General features: G+C 39.9%; 1 protein-coding gene across 7 annotated transcripts in view; it reads right to left on the bottom strand.

The window, feature by feature from the left end:
* Positions 1-262: 262 nt before the first annotated feature.
* The window catches only part of pparg (peroxisome proliferator-activated receptor gamma), a 38,746-nt gene continuing 18,082 nt past the window's right edge, over positions 263-20,926 (bottom strand). For 3 of the 7 annotated variants that reach the window (XM_030421188.1, XM_030421189.1, XM_030421192.1), the window contains 8 exons: positions 17,868-18,164; positions 17,464-17,630; positions 11,174-11,312; positions 6,989-7,188; positions 4,095-4,212; positions 3,519-3,679; positions 3,166-3,409; positions 1,409-1,685 (listed from right to left, as the gene is read on the bottom strand). In XM_030421188.1, coding sequence (XP_030277048.1) covers positions 1,438-1,685; positions 3,166-3,409; positions 3,519-3,679; positions 4,095-4,212; positions 6,989-7,188; positions 11,174-11,312; positions 17,464-17,630; positions 17,868-18,159 — 1,569 coding nt within the window. In that variant the 5' untranslated portion in view covers positions 18,160-18,164 and the 3' untranslated portion in view covers positions 1,409-1,437. Of the gene's footprint in view, positions 1,686-3,165; positions 3,410-3,518; positions 3,680-4,094; positions 4,213-6,988; positions 7,189-11,173; positions 11,313-17,463; positions 17,631-17,867; positions 18,165-20,926 lie in introns of all 7 variants that reach the window. The other 4 variants (XM_030421190.1, XM_030421187.1, XM_030421193.1 and 1 more) reach the window with 2 other exon arrangements.

Raw genomic sequence — 20,926 nt, 5'->3', positions numbered from 1 at the left:
TGTATCCGCAGACTTTGTCCTTCTGGCGCAGTTCAGCAGAGTTCACATGTTGCAATCTGGGTGTGTTATGTGCATTTGTGTGTGTGTGTGTGTGTGTGTTGGGTAAGAGACACTGAGGACAGCTGATGTAATGACTGCAAAACAGATTTCCAAGAATTTGGGTGACTGGAATGCTTTTAAGACAAGACGTTATTAAGACATTTTTCTTTTGACAGTACACGTGTTAAGAAGGCCTGAGACAAGAAAAGAGCCAGAAATCAAATAAAAAGTTAGAAAATATTTTATTTACATCAAATTAATTTTTCTCCCCCTCGCTGGTATTCACCCGTTCCCTTTTTGTCTGCCGGAAAGAAGTAGATATTTATACAAAATCATTTCATAGTAAAGTTCAACCACTTTTTCTGCAAAGATTTGAAATAAAAGTCAGACTGATAAGTCCAATGTGTTTGACAATTTCATCCATATAAAAATTATATACATGAATATATATTTTACATTATACATGTGTAATCTAATGTTTTTTTTTAAAAATGGCATTAATTTCACAAAAAGAGATGAAAACAGCAAAAAACAGAAACAACTCTTAAAGGCACTATATGGCATATACTGTTCCGTCACGGTAATGCGCCTTGTTGGCTTCACACTTTCTCACAGCTTCTGCAGGTGACTGACAGCGAAATATGTTACAGGCAATAATCTGATTTCTGTCTTTGGATAAAGCTGATTACAAAGAGATAGCACCTTCACCCTGATGCCAGAACAGAAAATTCTGTCTGTTCATTGTTTTGTGTATTCGCGAGCCTGCGTTTGTGCGTGTTCACAGAGGTATTGAAACACGTACACTCTGCTGCTGCCTGCGACGGTTGTAACTCAGCGTGTAGATAAGCTGCACATGAATAACACACACTCTTGACACACTGTTTGACACATGGTGTAAGATATTCACAGTGATACATTTCTCCTTTTGGCTACTCGAAGCAGGCTGTGTCGAGCGCTCACTAATTTAAAACTGTAGCTCACCAATCAGAAAGTCCCTCGCACTTTCAGTTAGTCACAGCCGCTCGTCCCCGATTGTTGCAATACGCGCTAGTTTCGTATTTAAGTTGGCAGCCCACTCGTTCACAAAATGTCCAGGCTCAGCAGTGGCTAAATGACTGTGCACCGCAAGTTATTCACATGCTGCTGTCTAGACAAGACCTAACACTGAAATTCTGTCTTTCTTTCCTTGATTTCTCTTTTCCTGTTCTTTCGCATCTCTTTCTCATTTTCAGTCAGCCTGTCTGGCTACCTCCCTTTTTCTTTTTAACACACCAGCAGCACAAAGTACTTTCTCATCTAATTTCACAAGACATGATTTCAAAAATAAAATCTCTCTATTCCTTCTTTCACACTTTTCGCGGCTTGTCCCTTTTTTTCTTTCATTACTCTTGTTAAAGGCTAATACAAGTCCTTCATGATCTCCTGCAGCAGTGGGTGTAAGCACATGTCAATCTCCGTCTTCTTCAGCAGCTGGATGAGGTGGACGTGGTCGGTGACGATCTGACGCAGGTCCGTCATTTTCTGGAGCAGCTTGGCGAACAGCTGCAGAGAGTCTGGGTGGTTTAGCTTCAGCTGCAGCTCCAGAGAGTGAAGCACCGTCTCCTGAAGCTGCTCGATGGGCTTCACGTTCATCAGGCCTGGACGGTCTGGATGAGTGACAGAGACAGGGAGGAAAAATCAGTGACACAGGATGTGAAAATGTGAGTGAGAGCTGACATCAACTACACATTTAATATTCATTGGCTGAAATCCCCTAATTTAGTCGTCCTTTATGACCAAACCAAGCTGTAATATTGCTATTTACAAAAGCTTTCTTATCTTCGTTTCAAGCTGTAATCTCAGTCATTTCAGGTTAATTATTGACTTAAATGTCTGATCTGAACCATCATCAGGTCAAGGCCAGACTTTTATCAAGTAGCCACATGCAAACCGGCAATATTAGACCACAAAGTTTGGATTTTTATTCTGGAGTGCGTGAGAGAGAAAAATGCGTCAGCGATTACATCGTGTGCCTCCAGCAAAACTGATAAATGGGTCAAGGTAGGCCATATATAGCCACCTGACAACACATCATACTCACCGTGAACTGATCCAACATGTCTGTAAGAAATATCATGACGTTTGTGAAATTTAAGAGCCTTGATAGCTTGCTGCATATCATTCTGCACTGAAGAGTTTTACATATAGCGAGACAATGTCATTTTTTTCATTAGATTTTGGATTATTGTAAAAAGAAAAAAATTTAAAAAGCTCTGTAGTAAATAAAAGTTCATGAGGCACATCTTGCTCAGATAATCTCCACAGACACAACTTTAACATTTTTATGCAATCGCCAGATGTAAAAAGCAAATGTTAGGCTATAAACAAACTACACCATGGTCCCATGACTTCAACGTCACCATCACTAACCTTCCTGCTAGACTGTAAAATACATAAGTTACAATCAATTGGTAAATCTACAAGTAGGAAAATGTCTGTCAGTGAGTAGACAAGCTTCTGTGACAACGTTTAATGTCGCCTACCACCCCTGTAGTCTCATTCAGCCACTTAATAGCATCCGCCTTCTTTAAGACACGTAAAATGGGGTATTGATTGACAAATGAAACGTGAAAATCATTTAAGCCTCTGTTAACTCAACACCTTCTTTCAGGCATCTACCCAAATACTCATTTAAAAAAAAAAAAAAAGTCATCGCTGAGTTTGAGGGTTCATTCTTTCAGCTCTTGTTTGTGCTTTCCTGGAAAAGGGGGAAGTCTATACCACGCTCAAAGTTTCCTTTCATTTAGAAGATGAACCCAAGAGATGGTTATATTATTAGCACAAACACCGAAAAAGACTAAATTTAAAGACAAATTTACTTAGCGCACTAACATGTTTGCTTGTATATACATTGTTCGTTTAGATCGTACAGAGTATAAATGACAAGTTGAAGTTTTGTTGGGTGGTTTTGTGCCAGTTTATTGGATGGCGTTTCCCTGTGTCCACTCTCAACGCTAACCTTAGCTTACTCCCACATGGCTGCAGCTTTATATTTAACATTTGCGTGGTATCAAATAACATCTTTATGAAGACTCCTCCTTAGCTACTATGATCTATAATATCTGTAACACAACCTACAACACTCACCCCCGCTGAGGATAATGACAGCCAGAAACAGTGCCATGTCGCTGTCGTCCAGCTCCAGCACGTTGAACTTGACCGAGAATTCAAACTTTGGCTCCATCATTTGACAGAAGGGTTTCCTGAGACTCTTGAGGAACTCTCGCGTCATGAAGATCTGTCCGTAGGAGATGAGGGTCCCGTCTTTGTTCATCAGAGGTGCCATCATGATGATTAAGACTTCAATCACGCCGTACTTCAACAAAGTTACCTGTGAAAAGGGTTGAGGGTTGAGGTGAGGAGCTGATGCTGATTAAAATAAAAAATTCAAAAGTGGAGTGAACAATTGTAAATCCAGCAGCAGTATTCATGCCTCTCACCTGATCATTGAGATCCAGATCGATGAATCCTGGGATACTCTTGGCGAACTCGGTCACTTCTCTCACCGCTTCGGCTGAACGTGACTGACAGCTTTGGAAGAAACGCAGCTCCACAGCGTCCATACCGCTATGCTCCAATCCCAGGTAAGCTCCTGTGACACCTGAAATCAGATGAGACATGCAAAGAAAAAACTTAACATTCCCAGTGAGGCAGTTCAGTCGCAGGATTAACAACTAGACCAGCTGTGTGTATTGTTTCAAGTATCTTCAGAAACTTAAAGCCGATTCAACGAGGAAGGGAACTTTGTGAGATGCAATGTTGATTTTACATAAAGAGAACAAATATATGTTTTTGAATTTGTGACTTTGACTCCATCAAATCACCAAGTAACATCTAAAAACATCCTGAGTTACAGTAGCTAGACTTGCTTTTCAGGGATTTAAATAGTGAATAATGGTATGAAACAAAATGACAGCTTGATTATCAGCTCATATTAAAGGATTGATAAATAGAATGATGGAAAGAAAATGATGCAAAAACAGAAATCATGACAAAGAGTATTATGCACTTCTAACCTCCATGTCCGAATGTCAGAGCGGATGTTTGTGGTTGGTGCTCCTGGTTGGGTAGCTGCTTGCAATTAATAAACTGCTCCCCTTCCATCAGAGACTTCATGTCGTGGATGACAAAGGGCTGGAGGAGGGAAAAAAGAACATGGCAGAATAAAAAAAGAGTGGGCAGAAAAGAACGGTGTAGACAAAAAAAGAAAAAAGAAACAGCGTTGGCTCCTCGTGGGTCCTCTGAGGACATGTGAACTAGAAATGTAATCACATATACTGTGTGTGCACTTTGCTCATTCATCAGACCTGCAAAAGCAAACAGTGCACATCCCATACGTCTGATGGACAAAGTAAATAAATCTTAGCTGCAGGCCGAGGCAGACAAAAACACCATCTCCAGGTAAGTGAAGCTTAACTGAGTTAAAGTCGCTCTCACTGTTAAAACACGGGCACAGACATGTACCGGCCTGAACGATGAATGGTACCATTCACATGCGCAAATCTTTCTTTTTCATACTGGTGAAATGAATAATGAGAGATCCTACAGGGAAGTAAAGCAAGCAATTCTCAACAAATGTTATGATGTGAAAAATCACTTTTTATGTAAGTGATTTTTTTTTTGGGTCATGTGCTGCCTGTGCAGGAATCTATTCGCCTCAGAAGGAAGTTCAAGTTGCCAATTTTAAAACAAACCCATTCAGCTTTTAAACAATAAGAAGCACATACATTCTCTATTGATAAGTTTGATTCATGAGCATCGTAACACATCCATTCTCCGTTCATTACACTTGCTGCTATAGACTTAGTGAACAGTAGAAAGCTTTTAGATTATATTTAACTACCTTCAACCTGTTCTAATCAGAACATCATCCTGGATCCACATTTTTCCCTCCTCTGTGGCTCTACCTCAGGTTTTTCAATTTTTTTCCCCCCGCTAAGTGTTTAATATTTGGGGAGTTTCTCCTTGCTCAAATCGAGGGTCTACGTCAGCAGTGTGATTTGTGATTTTGAGTAAATCAAATCAAATTGACTTTACTTGACTTGACATCCGTGAGTGCATCAGTCATGGTCATTTTCTTGTTTGAAAATTAACCACTGCCACAAAAGTTGAATGAAACACACGCGTCAAAAAACACCTTTCTACTACTGAGTTACCTGGCCAAGGTTGCCATATCTGCGTCATGGTAATTAGGCTTGTTTATCTAACGAGTGGAAGGATAGTTGTCTGGTTGAAGGTTACACGTGATCAGGCAAATCACAGAAACATCACTGTTGTCCACCTTTAATTGCTTATTCATTGTACAAAAGAAAGGGTTCTTGGTCAAACTAACTTTTCAAGAAATGTGTCATTATTTAGAGGAAGAACTGTAAAAGTTTTTCTTTATTTTTTACACTCTGATGTTGAGTCTTAAGTCTGATTATACATCGACCCACACATGTTGGACAAAAGATAAAAATCATTGACTCCAAATTAGTTTCAGGAGGGTCTCTGTGGTTTTGTAAATAATCCAGAATCAACAGAGGATTCAGAGCCATTTGGCTGCTCTCGGTGTGTCACGAACAGTCATAACAATCAGATGAAGGAAGCCTTGAACTCATCCGACCTAACAGAGAGAAGCAGGAAACAGTAGAAGCAGGAAAAACACTGCTTGAACAGTTGGTCCTCAGATATTGGAGCGCACAATTGACACCTTCATTTGAAACTTTCAGTGCATATGAGACAAATCAACATTATAATTGAATTAAATGTAAATATCTTTTTAAGTGTTTGATCCATGGGCTTGGATGTACCTGTCAAAAGGGTCCAGTTGGTCATGTGAGACTGTTATGTAGAAATAATCCCATGTATTTATTTGAATCAGACGTTTAATAACATTTAACAGATGGCTGAATTATCACTTGCTACTTTCAGATTGAGTTATCAAGTTGGAGTAACAATGACTACACTCCATGGTGTCCATATTGCTTGCTTTTATACACACTGTAGGTCATTCACCATACTTCTCTTTTATCTGCCAACTGTAATTTATTTGATGTGAATTTCCTGATTAAGCATCTTTTAAACACGGAGATTCAATATCTCAAAACTTTAAGTACAAAAACAAAGATACAGATGATATCTCACATGTTCATGGTTTTGGCCAACACATTCACTGACAGTCCACTTGTGTAAATTACCAAATGTCTTAAAAAATTAGCTTGACATTTTGAGTCAGAATGTTGAAGCGATTACTGTAAATCAGACTCCTGAGAGGCCGTATTATCCTGTTGCATAGCTTGACCACTGTAACCTGAGATGTTTCTAACAGCCAAGACATGTAAAAACCAGTCAGTCTACTTTTCCTGTTGGAGCAGCAATAAAAAACCTTGTTCAAACTAAACTAAATGCATTAACATGAAACCAATGCTGGCAAAAAAATACAGTCATAGTATTCATAGTCAATTTGTATTGTTTACCACTACCAAATCCTAAATTCTATCTCTGATTTAATGCTTGTGTAAATGAAGATATTGTTATTTAACTTTATAAAAAAAGGTATTTTTGTGTAATATTATTAGAGTTTTGGATAGCATACAAAATTATGTGATTTTTGCTCTGCTACATAGCTCTTTTTTACTGGTTATGTTTAAGTATAAATGGGCAATATGTGCTGTCTTATGGTTGGAGTACTTGTGATATTCTTAGACTGAAAATCATAAAAAAAACAAACATTCAAATTGGCACAGTACACATTTATAAAGGTGGAAAAAAAAGCCAACAGGGCCAACAGCCAAGACCAGTCTAAAATGTGTTGTACAGTACACACTGTACTGACAGTATCCTGTGAATATAAGAACTATGCAGTACTCCCCCTCATTATACATACAAATATATAAAAGTAGAGTAGAATTAAGGCAGTGCTGCCTACCGCGTTATCTCCGGTCTTCCCAGAGAGGATGGCCCTGGCCTTGGCCTTGGTGAGGGGGAAGTATTTCAGATAGGCCTCGTACAGATGCCGGGACAGAGCTCTCAGATCTGCTGCCTCGGGGTGCATGTGCTCCATGTCGGACGAGAACTCAGCCAGCAGTTTCTCCTTCTCCGCCTGGGGCATCCGGCCAAAACGAATGGCTGGGAAAGGAAACAGACAGACAGAAACAACACACATTAGTACACGGACAGGGGCAGGCAGGCAGATACAGTAAAAAAAGAGCACATGGATCAACAACACACTAATAGATTACATGTCCACAATACATACAAAACATTAAATGTACAGTCCATCTACTGTGACATTTTACAAGACTGTGCTTTGGATTTTAAAGGTAAAAAACAAAGAAAAGCAGTGATTCATATCAATTATTTTCCGAACACCTATGCAATTTTGATATATCGGATTTTAAGAGAGCATTGAGATTCAGTCTTCAAAGTCCCGTAACAGCAATCTATTTGTGAATTAAGAGCAACTGTTCTGACAATCAATCTTCAAGCAGAGACATCATGCCAAGCCCAGCTTGTGACACTTTTCCTGTTTTACTTAGTTGTAGGTAATACCCAACTGAATATCTCTGGATTGATCTACAACTTCTACCAATGACTCACACAGCTTTTTCCAACATACCAATCAATCAAAAGGAAAATTGCCACCGGCACATAACACATTTTTCCACTTGTGGTTTTATGACGTGTGTCTTATGAGGCAATTACAACATGTACTTTCCTCTACTAATGCCTGTATGTATCTATTTAATCGGTGATATGTTTCCACAACTTATCGCAAAACCTGAAAAACGATCTCATACATTTTAAAGCCAAGTTTCTATTCTGTTATTTTTTCATCTGTTGTGCCTGGATTTATTACATTAAACTCACTTGTACATTGTTACATCACTTATAGTATATTAATGTGTTTGTTTTATGAGATGTGAAACACTTTCTCTATTTAGCTGCTGCACTGATCATTGAAGTAGGTATACCACTTTAAATCATGGTTCAAAAGTTGTTTTACTTCTTCTGATCAGAGACAAGAGGCGACATGTTATGCTATTTTTCCAATTAGATTCATAACTCAGGTTTCCATTAATTTATTCAAGTGGTATTATACTAAACAAACATCTAAATATAATCTAGATTTTATGATCAGTGGGGTGAAAATGTTCTTTATAATCTCGCTGAAATCTGGTGCTGAGTTACAAAATGTTTTTTTTTTCTGTTAGTGGAAGTCATTAATTATCCCTCCATTCAAACCTGCGCTCTGCATTTACTGCAGTGTCGATGTGGTTGTGTAATGCTGACTGTGTGATAAAAGCACACCTTAAGCAAATGAATACAAACTAAAGTGGCCCAACCACCAGCTGGCAGTGAGCCTGCAGCAGTGACACAGCAAGTTGGAGAAATCAGTTGTGGTCTATGTACGCTGAGATGTCAATCATTGATTAAATAAAAAAACCCACACAGAGCCGACCTACAAAGCTGAACCTCGTGAAATAGTTTTAGAGTGAAATGGGGGGAAGGACGAAGGTAGGGAGAACAAACAATTAAGTAGTGTGATAGCATGCTGTAACTACAAAGCCTCCAGTGGATACCATAGAGCTGTAATGTCCCTAGAATGACTAAAATAGCAATACCAGCTTTTCAGTAAAGGGCAGAGAATAACATGGGTACACACTGTATGGATAAAGCACAATTTTCGCAGTGGCAACGATTTTCTGCCAACAATCCCACAATGCAATGCATCCTTTATGGATCTGAAAGAAAAAAAAGTTGTTGGACACAATGCAAAATGAGGATGGTTCAAAACTGGCCTTAATCTGCCAGACATTTTGACAATTAATCGATTATTTGTGAGTAAAGTGTTGAAAAATGCTCGTCACAATTTTTCAGACCACAAAGTGATCTCTTAAATTGCTTTATCCATTCAACACTCCAAAACCAAAATATTCTTCATCTGCTATCATTAATAACAAAGAAAAGCAGCAAACCTTTGAAACATGACAGAGCTCCAATCAGAAATGTTTGAAAAATCACTAGGGGATTATCAAAATAGAAAAGAAAAACTGTCAGTCTGGATTTCAATCTTCGTTGCGGAAAAGTACGATTAGTAGGTGTTAGTTCCTGTCTAACTTCCCCTCAGCAGGCTAAATAATTGCAGTGAGTCGTTGCAGATTTAAGTACATTTTACCAGGCAAGATGTTGCATAAGAACATAACACTGGCATCTCTGTAACTATTTTAAAATAATTTAATAATTGTCTTTTGCTAACTTTCTCTTTAAATCAAGTATGTAACAGACTGTATGAATGTGCATGGCCAGCCAATAGAAACTGTGATGCACTAGAGATTTATGAGGTCAGACCTATCCACCAGATATTTCTTCAGTGCAGAGTAAGAAGCACTTCTGTTGGACGAAAGGTAAATATGAGTTTCAGACTCAAGTTGTGCAAAGCTACGCTGATCATTTTCAGAAATCCCTCAATGTTTGTGCATAAAGAGTTAACGCAGTCCCACCCAAACAGGTGCAACAAAACTAACAGGCGAGTCAGGGAGATGTCAATCAACCACAACATGTGCACGCCTACACAGTTGAGACATTCATGATGAAACTCACCTGGGGAGGATAGTCATCAAGATATAAAAACAGCCTAGATGCGCTCGAGTGGACAACAAAGGCTAACAACTTATTCTGCAGCTGAACAATCATGCTTTTTAGGAAATAAGGGAAGGGAAAGGAGTTTTTATGATAAAGTAAAAGATTTACTTCCAATGTACTTTTATTCTGGAGCTAGTGATGTGCTGTCTGACACTTGTTTAACTTGAAGTCATCAGAGTTAGCCATGATCTTCAAACTAGAGGAAAGAGACAAAATGTATGATGGCAGGCAGTGCAGAGGGAAAAGTTTGAATAATTTCAAATAAATACATAATGCAGTTATAATCACATCAGAGCTCATTTATTTGTTGTCCGTACATACAAAGTGCAAAGCTACTGAAAACCTTAAACACAGCTACTGATGCTAAACATTAATCAGGGTTCTCCCCAGACGGTGGAACAGCGGCGCTGCGCCGCTATACCGCTCGGTCAGCGCCGCTATACTCCGCACGTGACAGTGTCGAGCGTCCGTCCGTCCGTCCGCCCCCCGGTTGATGGCTAGGAGCTCCCGGCTGACGGCGATGAGCGTCCGTCCGTCCCCCGGCTGACGGAGTTGATGACCGGCTGTCCGTATGTCCGTGTCTCCCCCCCCCCCCCCCCGGACTGACGTTGACGAGCGGTCGCCCCCCCCCCCCGGACTGACGTTGACGAGCGGTTGCGCTGATGTGCAAACTTATTGTAAACAATAAGCGTATGTCTTGGGTACTATCAATAACTTTCCACACATTCAAACAGCAGTAAAGATGTGAGCGCCTTGTACTTCATGAATATCTCAATATCCACCACCATAGCTGTCACCACACTCCGGATCTATATATCTTGACAATGTATTGATTAAAAAAGGATTTTAGCTTAAAATATTCAGGTGAAGAAAAGAAAACCAGTCTAGTGATTACTGTGGCTCGATTGTTCAGTTCAAGAGGTTTACCAAACATCTAAACACAGTTACCTGCTGCCGTTTCGATTCTGACAGTCAGAACTCTGGAGATGAGGTCTTAAAGTTAGCTCTAAACCACGATTTAATTTTAAATCTGTTGGGGTGGCAGGAGCATTGCACAAGTGCTGGGAACTGAAGCACGAGGAAGCAAATGGCAACAAATAATGCTGTGGTGCACTTGCATGTCGCTGCATTTATCAACACCACACCTCAAAGACCGAATTGGCAGCAGTGTGGTGAAAATGTTGCTGCTGTGCCGTTCTCAGAGGGCATCAGCAGAGGTGGTCTGCAAGGAGGCGTTTCCTGAGCCTCAGAGAAGAATTCGTCTTAAACTGCGTCTGCTTATTTATAGTGAGCAGGAAGACACCTGAATGTACAGAAACTTTTCAGCTTTTCATTGCCTAACTGAAACATGTTTTACATGTTATATACATCTTCTTATCTTAATATAAATGAATCAAGCACAGCATACGCACTGGAATTGTACATCGAGTGTTTCTAAAAGGTGTGTGGAACAGTTTCACTATCTTACCGTTGTGTGACATGCCGACATTGAGGCACTTCTGGAAGCGACAGTATTGGCACTTGTTGCGGGACTTCTTGTGAATGCGACAGTGAAGATCACAGTGATCGTACACCAACTTTAACCTGATTGTGCGTCTGAAGAAACCCTACAAAAAAAGAAAAAAAAGAGAGAGAGAATTACTTCAGATATAGAAAAAACTGAAAACATTTTTTGCTCTACACTGCTGATCATGCTCCTTTATCTAGGAACTGGCAAGATGTTTCTGACACATTTCAGCAGGAAATATGCATTTTAATGTAACTATTATCTTTAATAAAATGGAAAAATTACTATCGAGAGACAATTTGTGTTGGCAAATAAGACAATAACACTTTTACAACACTAAAATAACACTTTTATCTGTATTCTAAATGAAAAATCCTAAAGGCAAACGGGACAGAAAAAAGAACTGATTAAATGGAAAACTAGATCCACTTTTCTTTAAAAGCATAACAAATTATTTTGGTTTTAAATGCTCTACTACTTCAATATTCATCATGTTGTTCAAGTCTCTTGTTGGCTCCATGCAGCATCTACTGACTGATAAATGCAGATTAGATATCTGGCTCTTTCCAATCTGTTAGGAAGTCAATCAGTCTGTTTAAAGGTAATTGTGTTTCAGGGTGGATTTGTGCTTTGATGTTTTCAACCTTAGGACCAAAGGAGCCATAAGACTTGCGCTTATCTCAGCTATTAACTATGCAGCCCTGGTCAAACTCCCAACGCTCACTCCTACGCTGCACAGTCACGAGTTTGTTGACAGCTGCGGTGTTTGACTATGCTGACTAAGAAAGCTAATGGAGAGATGAACTGAAGTCAAACAGGGCTAGTCAAACCTGAGGGCTGTGAGCTTTAGGAGGAGAGTTTTTTCCTGTCAGTGTACGAATCAACATCTGGACTCTATGTGAACGCTGGTGTGTTTGGCATCTGCATTCCTGTGGTCCACAGATGTTCCTTTTTTTAATCGTAGGTTATTTAAAGAAAGAGGAAGTTAAAGGGGGTCAAGACTCCACCTCAATAAAGAATGTTTTCTGTTTTGAAACAATTAAGCGTTTGCCTGCTTGGCTGACCCCCTCTTCTGGTGAGTCTCCCCTGAGACTTCAGCAGAACAATGACTTCTGTACCTTACCTTCATTCAGCCTCTGGAGGTACAATATGACTGAAACTGAGTGGACAAAAAAAACCCAAGAAACCCCTATGCCTTATAGTAAATCCAACACAACATTCCCTGAAGTGTCAGAGAGGTGCTGATTTAACTCTATTGTAAAGATCAAGGCTGTGATTAGTGTTGTTGTATTTTCTTGTATTAAAAAAAGAGATGGGGGATTATTTGAAGGAAAAACCAACATAACCCGCCCACCCTCTTGAACTCTTCCCATTCTCCCATTCATTTTGTTTCTACCCTCATTAAACCATTCAATGGCTGCTTGTGTCCTGTATGAAAGCATGTGCACTTCTCTCTCTGCTCAGTCATTCAGGTTTTCCCTGTAATTTGTCACCCGTCTGAAAGTGGTTTTTCAAACATTTGTTTTGAGGTTGTCACAATATTAAGAAAACCTTTAAATGCAATGCAGTCCATTACAATTCCAACACAATATAAAGCTGTGTGTAATTGAGTCAATGCACAAACAAAAAGCAGTAATTTTGAAGACAGTTGAGCATTATAAAGTGATAAGTTGGTGCTATTCTCTGTCCGCTTATTGCCAGAAAAATACGTCTGATACTTTATCACATGTATTATCAGACACTTAAAGACATTTATTCAACTATTTGTGTGGATGACTTTCACTTTTACTATATGTCGTATTTGAACACAAAATCTTTACTTTTTACAACAGTGCCCTCCTCTTCCTGTCATAAACACATTTGTTCATTTTTAAAACTAGGCTAAAAGGCTGCTCACTCTATTTTTGAGAAACTGCTCCTCAAACAGGAGTAAATGGCTCATTTGTTGGGGACTATATTTAGTCACTGATTTGTTTTGATAATAAGCATCACGGCAGCAGATTGGTGTATGTGGGACAAAAATAAAGTCATTGTTCATGGTGAAACGTGTCATGTAATTATTTCACTGAGTTACATCATGCAGGTGTTTCTGTTTTTTTGGCCCCTAAGTGAAGTTCACGCTTCCCTTTCTCTTTGATGATATCAAAGAGTGATTTTTTTTTTCCTCCAGAATGCAATGGAAAAAGTTTCATATTTAAATAATATAGACATACTTTCTTAACCTTAAATAACATTTAGATCCTCAGATGATCTCTAATTTTGTTGTCCAGTAAAAATACAATTTCTAATCCAATAAAATCTACTGTATTGTATTCAAAGTCTTAAAGTTTTCTTATGCTGCAGAGACTTGCTGAAGGTGATAGAAACACAGCATGTGCATTTGTTTTTGTTTATAATCAGTCTGGAGTAAATTCACACTTGTGGAAAAAAAAAAGAAAAAATTCATAGTAGCGCTGCTGCTTTTGAGAATCCATCTCACATGTCTTCAGAGGACACTGTCATAATTTATAGCTCCTCTTCTTATCATGTCTCAATATTTCAAAGAAAATGGAAATAAGTGTGAAACTTCACCCCCCACTCTATTAGTTATTTATACTCTGTACTGACAGACAGATAGACAGACAGACTGAGGGTTGCACATGAGCCTTGATGGGCTCTTGCAGAGTGGAAAACAATGTATGGGTCTTGTGGTTAAAGTGACAGACATCAAAAGGATGAAAAACTGTACACTTGTCTCCATGCAGAATAGAATTATTTATTCCACCAGCATGTTTCACCGAAGAGTGAAACACGGTGACAAAAAAAAGATACTGGCAGTAGAAATGGCAACACCCTTTACCATTTCCTGACATGACTCTGAAGTGGTACGACTGTCAATTGTTTTCCCTCTAGATCTTGAGCATTACTTTTTGAGAGTGGTAATCAAATAATTTTCCACTGCTGTGCACTGCAATTTAAACCATAATATAGATCTCCCAAATGATTGGTGGCCACAATTAATCAAACAAAGAGAGAAGAACTGATTGTGTCCAAAGACATTTACTTGAAAATAAAATACCATTGTGACAGCAGAGCTCTGCTGTGGCTGGCTGTGTGATTTCAAAACCCAAGCACCCAGTCAACAGGGACAGTTTGGGGCCAATAATGTCAGATTATAACTTTTGGAGCGGAGTGGACTGCACCGAATGTTGAAATGTGTCACTGATTGTTAATTGAGAAATATATTAGCATACACATTCAACTTTTGGGGATTCTATTTTTTTTATATTTCCTAGGAAAACTGTGTTTTGGTCAGAATTATTAAAGGATATTGTAGTCAATTTTCTACAACAAAATCCTATGGAATGACTTATAAGCAAAAAATAGCTAAACATAGGTTAGTTCCAGGCTAATAACTGCAAGGATTTGGTGTTATTGTATTTGTATTCTGAGCACAGGTTGGAAAAGTACTCAGACCTTGTAGAAATACTCTGTTACAAGTCATTTATTCACATTTTTACTTTAGTAGGAAGACAAAGGTTTAAGTAGAAAATAGCTTAAAGGGATATTCTGGAGTAAATTTAATCCATGGTCTAAATCACCGTGAAACTGTGTTACACTCCCTCTCGAGAGATCATGTTAGCAGACCGCTAATTTACGGAGTTTTATCAACCTCAGAAACAACCGCACGACAACAATACACTGCAGTAAATGGATCCAAATATAAACCGCCACCAAAAAGCCACAAATAATGCTCAGAACAGCACCAAACTTCAGCAACAGTACAAATAGGGTCTCAGCACGTAGTCCGGGGCATCTAACCTCCATTAGCTTAGCTAGGGAAGCTATTGGGATGCTAAAAACAGAGTTCCACTCTCCTCCATCAGCTTCCAGGTCGGGGAAGTCCCGACGCGACGATTACCGAGTGCGATTAGAAATGCTCAATTCTGTTCTTTTCCCTGTCCGCTCTCGATAATAACTGTCATAAACTGGCAGGTAAGACACATATGAACTTTGATTGCTTTTCCATGGAGTCATAATCATACATTTTCATCCATGAGCCGCGGAACTCTACTGCACTCGGTAATCGAGTCGTCGGGACTTCCCGTCAACAGGAAGCTGCTGCAGAAGAGTGGTAAATTTTGTCAGCTTTTCAGTAGAAATCCAGCTAAGCTAGTGGAGGTTAGATGCCCCAGACTGTGTGCTGAGACCCTATTTGTGCTGTTGCTGAAGTTTGGTGCTGTTCTGAGCACTATTTGTGGCTTTTTGGTGGTGGTTTATATTTGGACCCATTTACTGCAATGTATTGTTGTCATGCGATCGTTTGTGAGGTTGATAAAACTCCGTAAATTAGCGGTCTGCTAACTTGATCTCTCAAGAGGGAGTGTAACACAGTTTCACGGTGTGTTAGACCATGGATTAAATTTACACCGGAATATCCCTTTAAGTACCAAAATTATACACGAACAATTACAAATAAATAATATTACATTAAAATTATTGATACATTCATATGTTCATCACTTTGAAGTTAAAGCTGCTAAAGTTGGTGAACTTTAGGGTAGCTTTAGAAAATTTTCCCTCAGGGATCAATAAAATTGAGTATTAACAATAAATATACACACTATATTGCCAAAAGTATTCACTCAACTGCCTTGACTCACATATGAATTTAAGTGACATCCCATTCTTAATCCATAGGGTTTAATATGATGTCGGTCCACCCTTTGCAGCTATAACAGCTTCAACTCTTCTGGGAAGGCTTTCCACAAGGTGTAGGAGTGTGGGAACTTTTGACCATTCTTCCAGAAGCGCGTTTGTGAGGTCACACACCGATGTTGGACGGAAAGGCCTGGCTCTCAGTCTCCGCTATAATTCATCCGAAAGGCGTTCTATCTGGTCAGCTGAGGTCAGGACTCTGTGCAGGCCAGTCAAGTTCATCCACACCAAACTCTCTCATCTATGTCTTTATGGACCTTGTTCTGTGCACTGGTGCACAGTCATGTTGGAACAGGAAGGGGCCATCCCAAAACTGTTCCCACAAAGTTAGGAGTATGTATTGTCCAACATCTCTTGGTATGCTGAAGCATTCAGAGTTCCTTTCACTGGAACTAAGGGGCCAAGCCCAGCTCCTGAAAAACAACCCTACACCATAATCCCCCCTCCACCAAACTTTACACTTGGCACAATGCAGTCAGACAAGTACTGTTCTCCTGGCAACCGCCAAACCCAGACTCTTCCATCAGATTGCCAGATGGTGAAGCGCGATTCGTTACTCCAGAGAACACATCTCCACTGCTCTAGAGTCCAGTGGTGGCGTGCTTTACACCACTGCATCTGACGCTTTGCATTGCACTTGCTGACGTAAGGCTTGGATGCAGCTGCTCGGCCATGGAAACCCACTCCATGAAGCTCTCTATGCACTGTTCTTGAGCTAATCTGAAGGCCCATGAAGTTTGGAGCTCTGTAGTGATTGATTCTGCAGAAAGTTGGCAACGTCTGGGAACTATGCTATCCGCTGACCCCACTCCGTCATTTTACGTAGCCTACCACTTTGTGGCTGAGTTGCTGTTGTTCCCAATCCCTTTCACTTGTTATAATACCGCTGACAGTTGACTGTAAAATATTTAGAAGCGAGGAAATTTCACGACTGGACAGGTTGCACAGGTGGCATCCTATCACAGTACCACGCTGGAATTCACTGTGCTCTTGAAAGCAAACCGTTCTTTCACAAATGTTTGTAGAAACAGTCTGCATGCCTAGGTGCTTGCTTTTATACACCTGTGGCCATGGAAGTGATTGGAACACCTGATTTCAATTATTTAGAAGGGTGAGTGAATACTTTTGGCAATATAGTGTATCATTATCATTATAATCATTGAAGTGTTGTAGTGATATTAGTGGAAAAAAGTACAATATTTGCCTCTTAAATGTAGTGGAGTAAAAGTATAAAGAAGCAGAAAATATCCAGGAAATACTCCAATAAGGTACCTCAAAGTACCTCTAACTTGTACTCACGTAGCTACAGTACTTGAGTAAATGTACTCAGTTACTTTTCATCACTGCTTTTGAGAGAGTAAACTGAATAACTCTAGGTTTTGAAGTGATGTTCACCTTCATTAATTGAGGACAATCTGCAGATATATTGATAATGAAGACATTGTGTTTGATGCAGCCTTCTTCTGGTGTAATGCAGTGTTTAAACACTGGCTATACATTCTCCCCCAGTACACCTTATTTTTATCTTTACTCATGATATATTTAATCCCTACCTTACAGCCCTCGCAGGCATGGACGCCGTAGTGAAACCCTGAGGCTTTGTCTCCACACACACGACACTCGATGTTCAGGGCTGATGCCGGAGTATCATCCTGGAGCTTGGAGAACACAGGACTGTCGGAGAGCTGTGGAGGTGACTCCGGCTCCCTTTTGATCATGTCTGATAAAAGAAACGTCATCAGGCAGGATACTGAGTAGGCAGAACTTTCTTACTTCTTACTTTTGCATCAAAGTTCTCTCGTGCAAAGACTTGACGGACTGCAAACAAGTTGCAAATGATTCAATTTCCACCCCAGCAGAAGAATTAAGCTTTAAAGCCTGGTGTACGTGCACATAATCAGCATAAAGAAAACGGATTTCGCTCTGTTTAGCCACCAATTCCACAGACTGGACTTACTGTGTGTGTCCAGCTCCGTCCTGTAGCTGTGCATGTTTGTGTAGTCCATGTTGGTCAGGTGTTCTTCACCCTGCGGTGGACTGGGGTCATAGGCCACGCCGGCGGGGGACATGCAGGATACGACCGAGGGAGACAGCGAGGAATGGATGGAGGAGGAGGAGATGGAGGTGTAGTCCAACGTGGACAAATGCTTCATGTCAAGGGAGTGGGAGCTGTCGTCCAGCTCTGACAGGTCCACGGCGTTGAGACTGAATCCGACAGGCCAGGCGAGGAGCTGCTGGGTGTCCACCATGTCTGCTGTGGGGAGAGAGATGAAGCAGTGACGCGACAGCTGATGCAATATCCTCTGTTGACTGTATGTGGCCTTGTTAAAAGAAAACAGCACTTAAAAGATCTTGAGAGACGAGGGGAGGAGGAGGAAGAGTTAGAGACAAGGGAGGATGAGACAGAAAAGGAAATGAGAAACAGAGGAAGACGGGTGACTATGAAAAAAGTCATGAACAAGCCAACATGCTGAGTTTGTCATAATGTTAATGATTAAACATGTCTGCTGAGAAACGCCCAAAATATAAACAATGTATACACACACGCACACAGACACACACACAACACCGGACCCCCAGCTCATTCCTGCAGTCTGTTATCTAGAAAAAGGAGTCAGATTGTGTCACAGTGAGTACAAGATGAACCCTGAGGAACGTCTCTTTAGCTCAAAACACTGTCTTCCTCTGTTGCTGTTTGGGTGGCACGACGTGTGCTTGCTCAACCAAAGCACCCAGAAAGCAGGGACAGCTTGAGCCTCCGTCTGTCAGGCCAAGGATGTCAGAGATTCATGTCACACTGAAATGTTTTTCAACTTCTAGGGATTTTATTATTATTTCTTAGGAAGACTGTAGTCAGCATTATTAAAGGATTTACGTAGCTGGTGACCAACAATGTGTTTGTTCCTCTTCGAATACTTTCATACATGTCAGTGGCTATCAGCTGCAAGCCTAGTTATTCCTACTAAATATGTAAATCTTTCACAATTATTTATAAAAAATGGCTAATTTCCTCAAAAAGCTTGGTTTTTAGTCAACGTTACTCAATTGTAAGTTGAGTTGTTGGGGCCTATTTTTAGCCGTGGATTTGGAGCACTATCAAGAATTTACAGCAGCAGGCGATGTTTATGGGATAGACAGAAAACAAATTACAGGGCCTACATTTATTGAGAAGCTCTGATCACACTGAGACTCATCGCTTCAGGCACCGCTGCTTCAAACATGTATCAGATGTGGCTACATGTGCCAGAGGGCGATCAAATTTGATTAATGGGAAAAGCAGTACAACTCCATGCTTTGTGCTGAACACTATTTTATTCACTTCACTACCACAACAAAAATCAGCTATACACACTTGTCTTTAGGATCAATTCATTGTTTGTTTTGGTGTTTTAATCAATTCTGTTGACAAAAAAAAATAAAAAATCATTCACCACTATTCTACTCTTCATTGATACAAATGAATGAATGCTCTAAAGTCATTATAAAAGGTAACTCAAACATTTCAGGAGAGAGATCTGGCGAAATGGTCAAAGTCCAGTCACCATGAGTGCAATCCACAGAAAAGCAAACCACACACACAACTCTTTAATCAGGGTTGATTTTTTCCACAATATCTTGTTCATGGGATGTATTTAATTGTTAATGTGGTATTGGAAAACTACAGGCCTTACAGCTAAGAGTGTTTCGATCTATTACAAAATAGAGGCAGAAAAAGATTATATTCTTGAAATAAGGCAACATAAAAATGACAAACGTAATATCAAAGGATAAAGCATCAAGAAAAATACAATCAAGAGTCCAAAACCAACAATGTGTCTCCCAATATTTCTATATTATTATTATTTCTAACTTTATACCATAAGTAGTAATGAGTATATTTGATACATATTTGATGTTGAGAATTTACTGCAGCAGGCTGGTTTAGGTAGGATTGACTAAAATTCACAGCAGCATCCATGTTCGTTGTTATGACAGAGCGAGTCACCCAGTGCGGCCACGTGGCTAATTTTCTCTATTTCTAATAGTTTATGCATGTAATTAAGATCTGTGGCACATTGAATAAGCTGTATCTGGGTTTGGGTACTCTACATTAGCTTGTTGGTTTTGATCTTAGTTGGAATTTGTTGACAAGAAAAAGAGGAATATAAAACATCACCAGAGTTATCCTTCAAACACATCAGGATTTTTGCTTTTCATGTTCATAGTTTCTCCCAGTAGAAAAGGAAAGGCTGATCCATTTGTTTTCTAAATATAAATACTGGGAACACTTCTGTTTTCCCACACTTCTTTTTTGTATTTTAAGAAGGTGAAAGCCATTCCTGAATTCTGACCTTGTTTTAAACTCAAGAAAAAGGAAGAGACAAACCAGCAACAGTTTAAAAATAATCAATAGAGTAAAAGGTCTTTGCACTGAACCACCTGGCCTGCCAAACAACCTTTTGTAACCAACACTGATTCTCAAAATAAACCTCCGCTAATCAACCTCGAGTGCCTGATTTGGAAAAAAAAATTGTAACAAAGAATGCGATGAATTATGCAACAGGACAAAACTAAAATAGCAATACTCCGATGGCACAGTAGCACCAGGTATATAAACAGCTTGACTCGGCTCCAAATTACTTGGCAAAACATCCCCGCGGAGCAAACATCCTCCTTTTCTCAACTACTTATTGTTTCCTTTTTACTTGTTTGGACTGCCGCAGTGAAAATTAGCAGGGGATCCACTTAAAATTCGACTCTGACATTGTTTCAGGGCAAGAGGGAGAAAGAGGAGTATGTACGCGTATCTGTGTGTGTGTCAGCCGGCTGTAGCTTCCACTGCCTTGGAAGCTGCTACAGGGGAAAATGCTGACTATTTATAACCAGAGAAACCTGGTTATTTTTCTGTTTGTTGGCCGGTAGCCAGCTGATCCGAACCTAAAATAGACAGAGCATTGGAGCAACTTGTGTGCTGGTTGGCATTGAGTACATCTGGAGACAGAAATCAAGTGGGAGAGAGAGCTCTGGAGAGATAAA

Source organism: Sparus aurata, chromosome 6 (genome assembly GCF_900880675.1).
Source record: "Sparus aurata chromosome 6, fSpaAur1.1, whole genome shotgun sequence".
NCBI classification, from domain to species: domain Eukaryota; kingdom Metazoa; phylum Chordata; class Actinopteri; order Spariformes; family Sparidae; genus Sparus; species Sparus aurata.
Note: the sequence above shows the minus strand (reverse complement) of the source record. Positions and strands in the feature narration are given on the sequence as shown.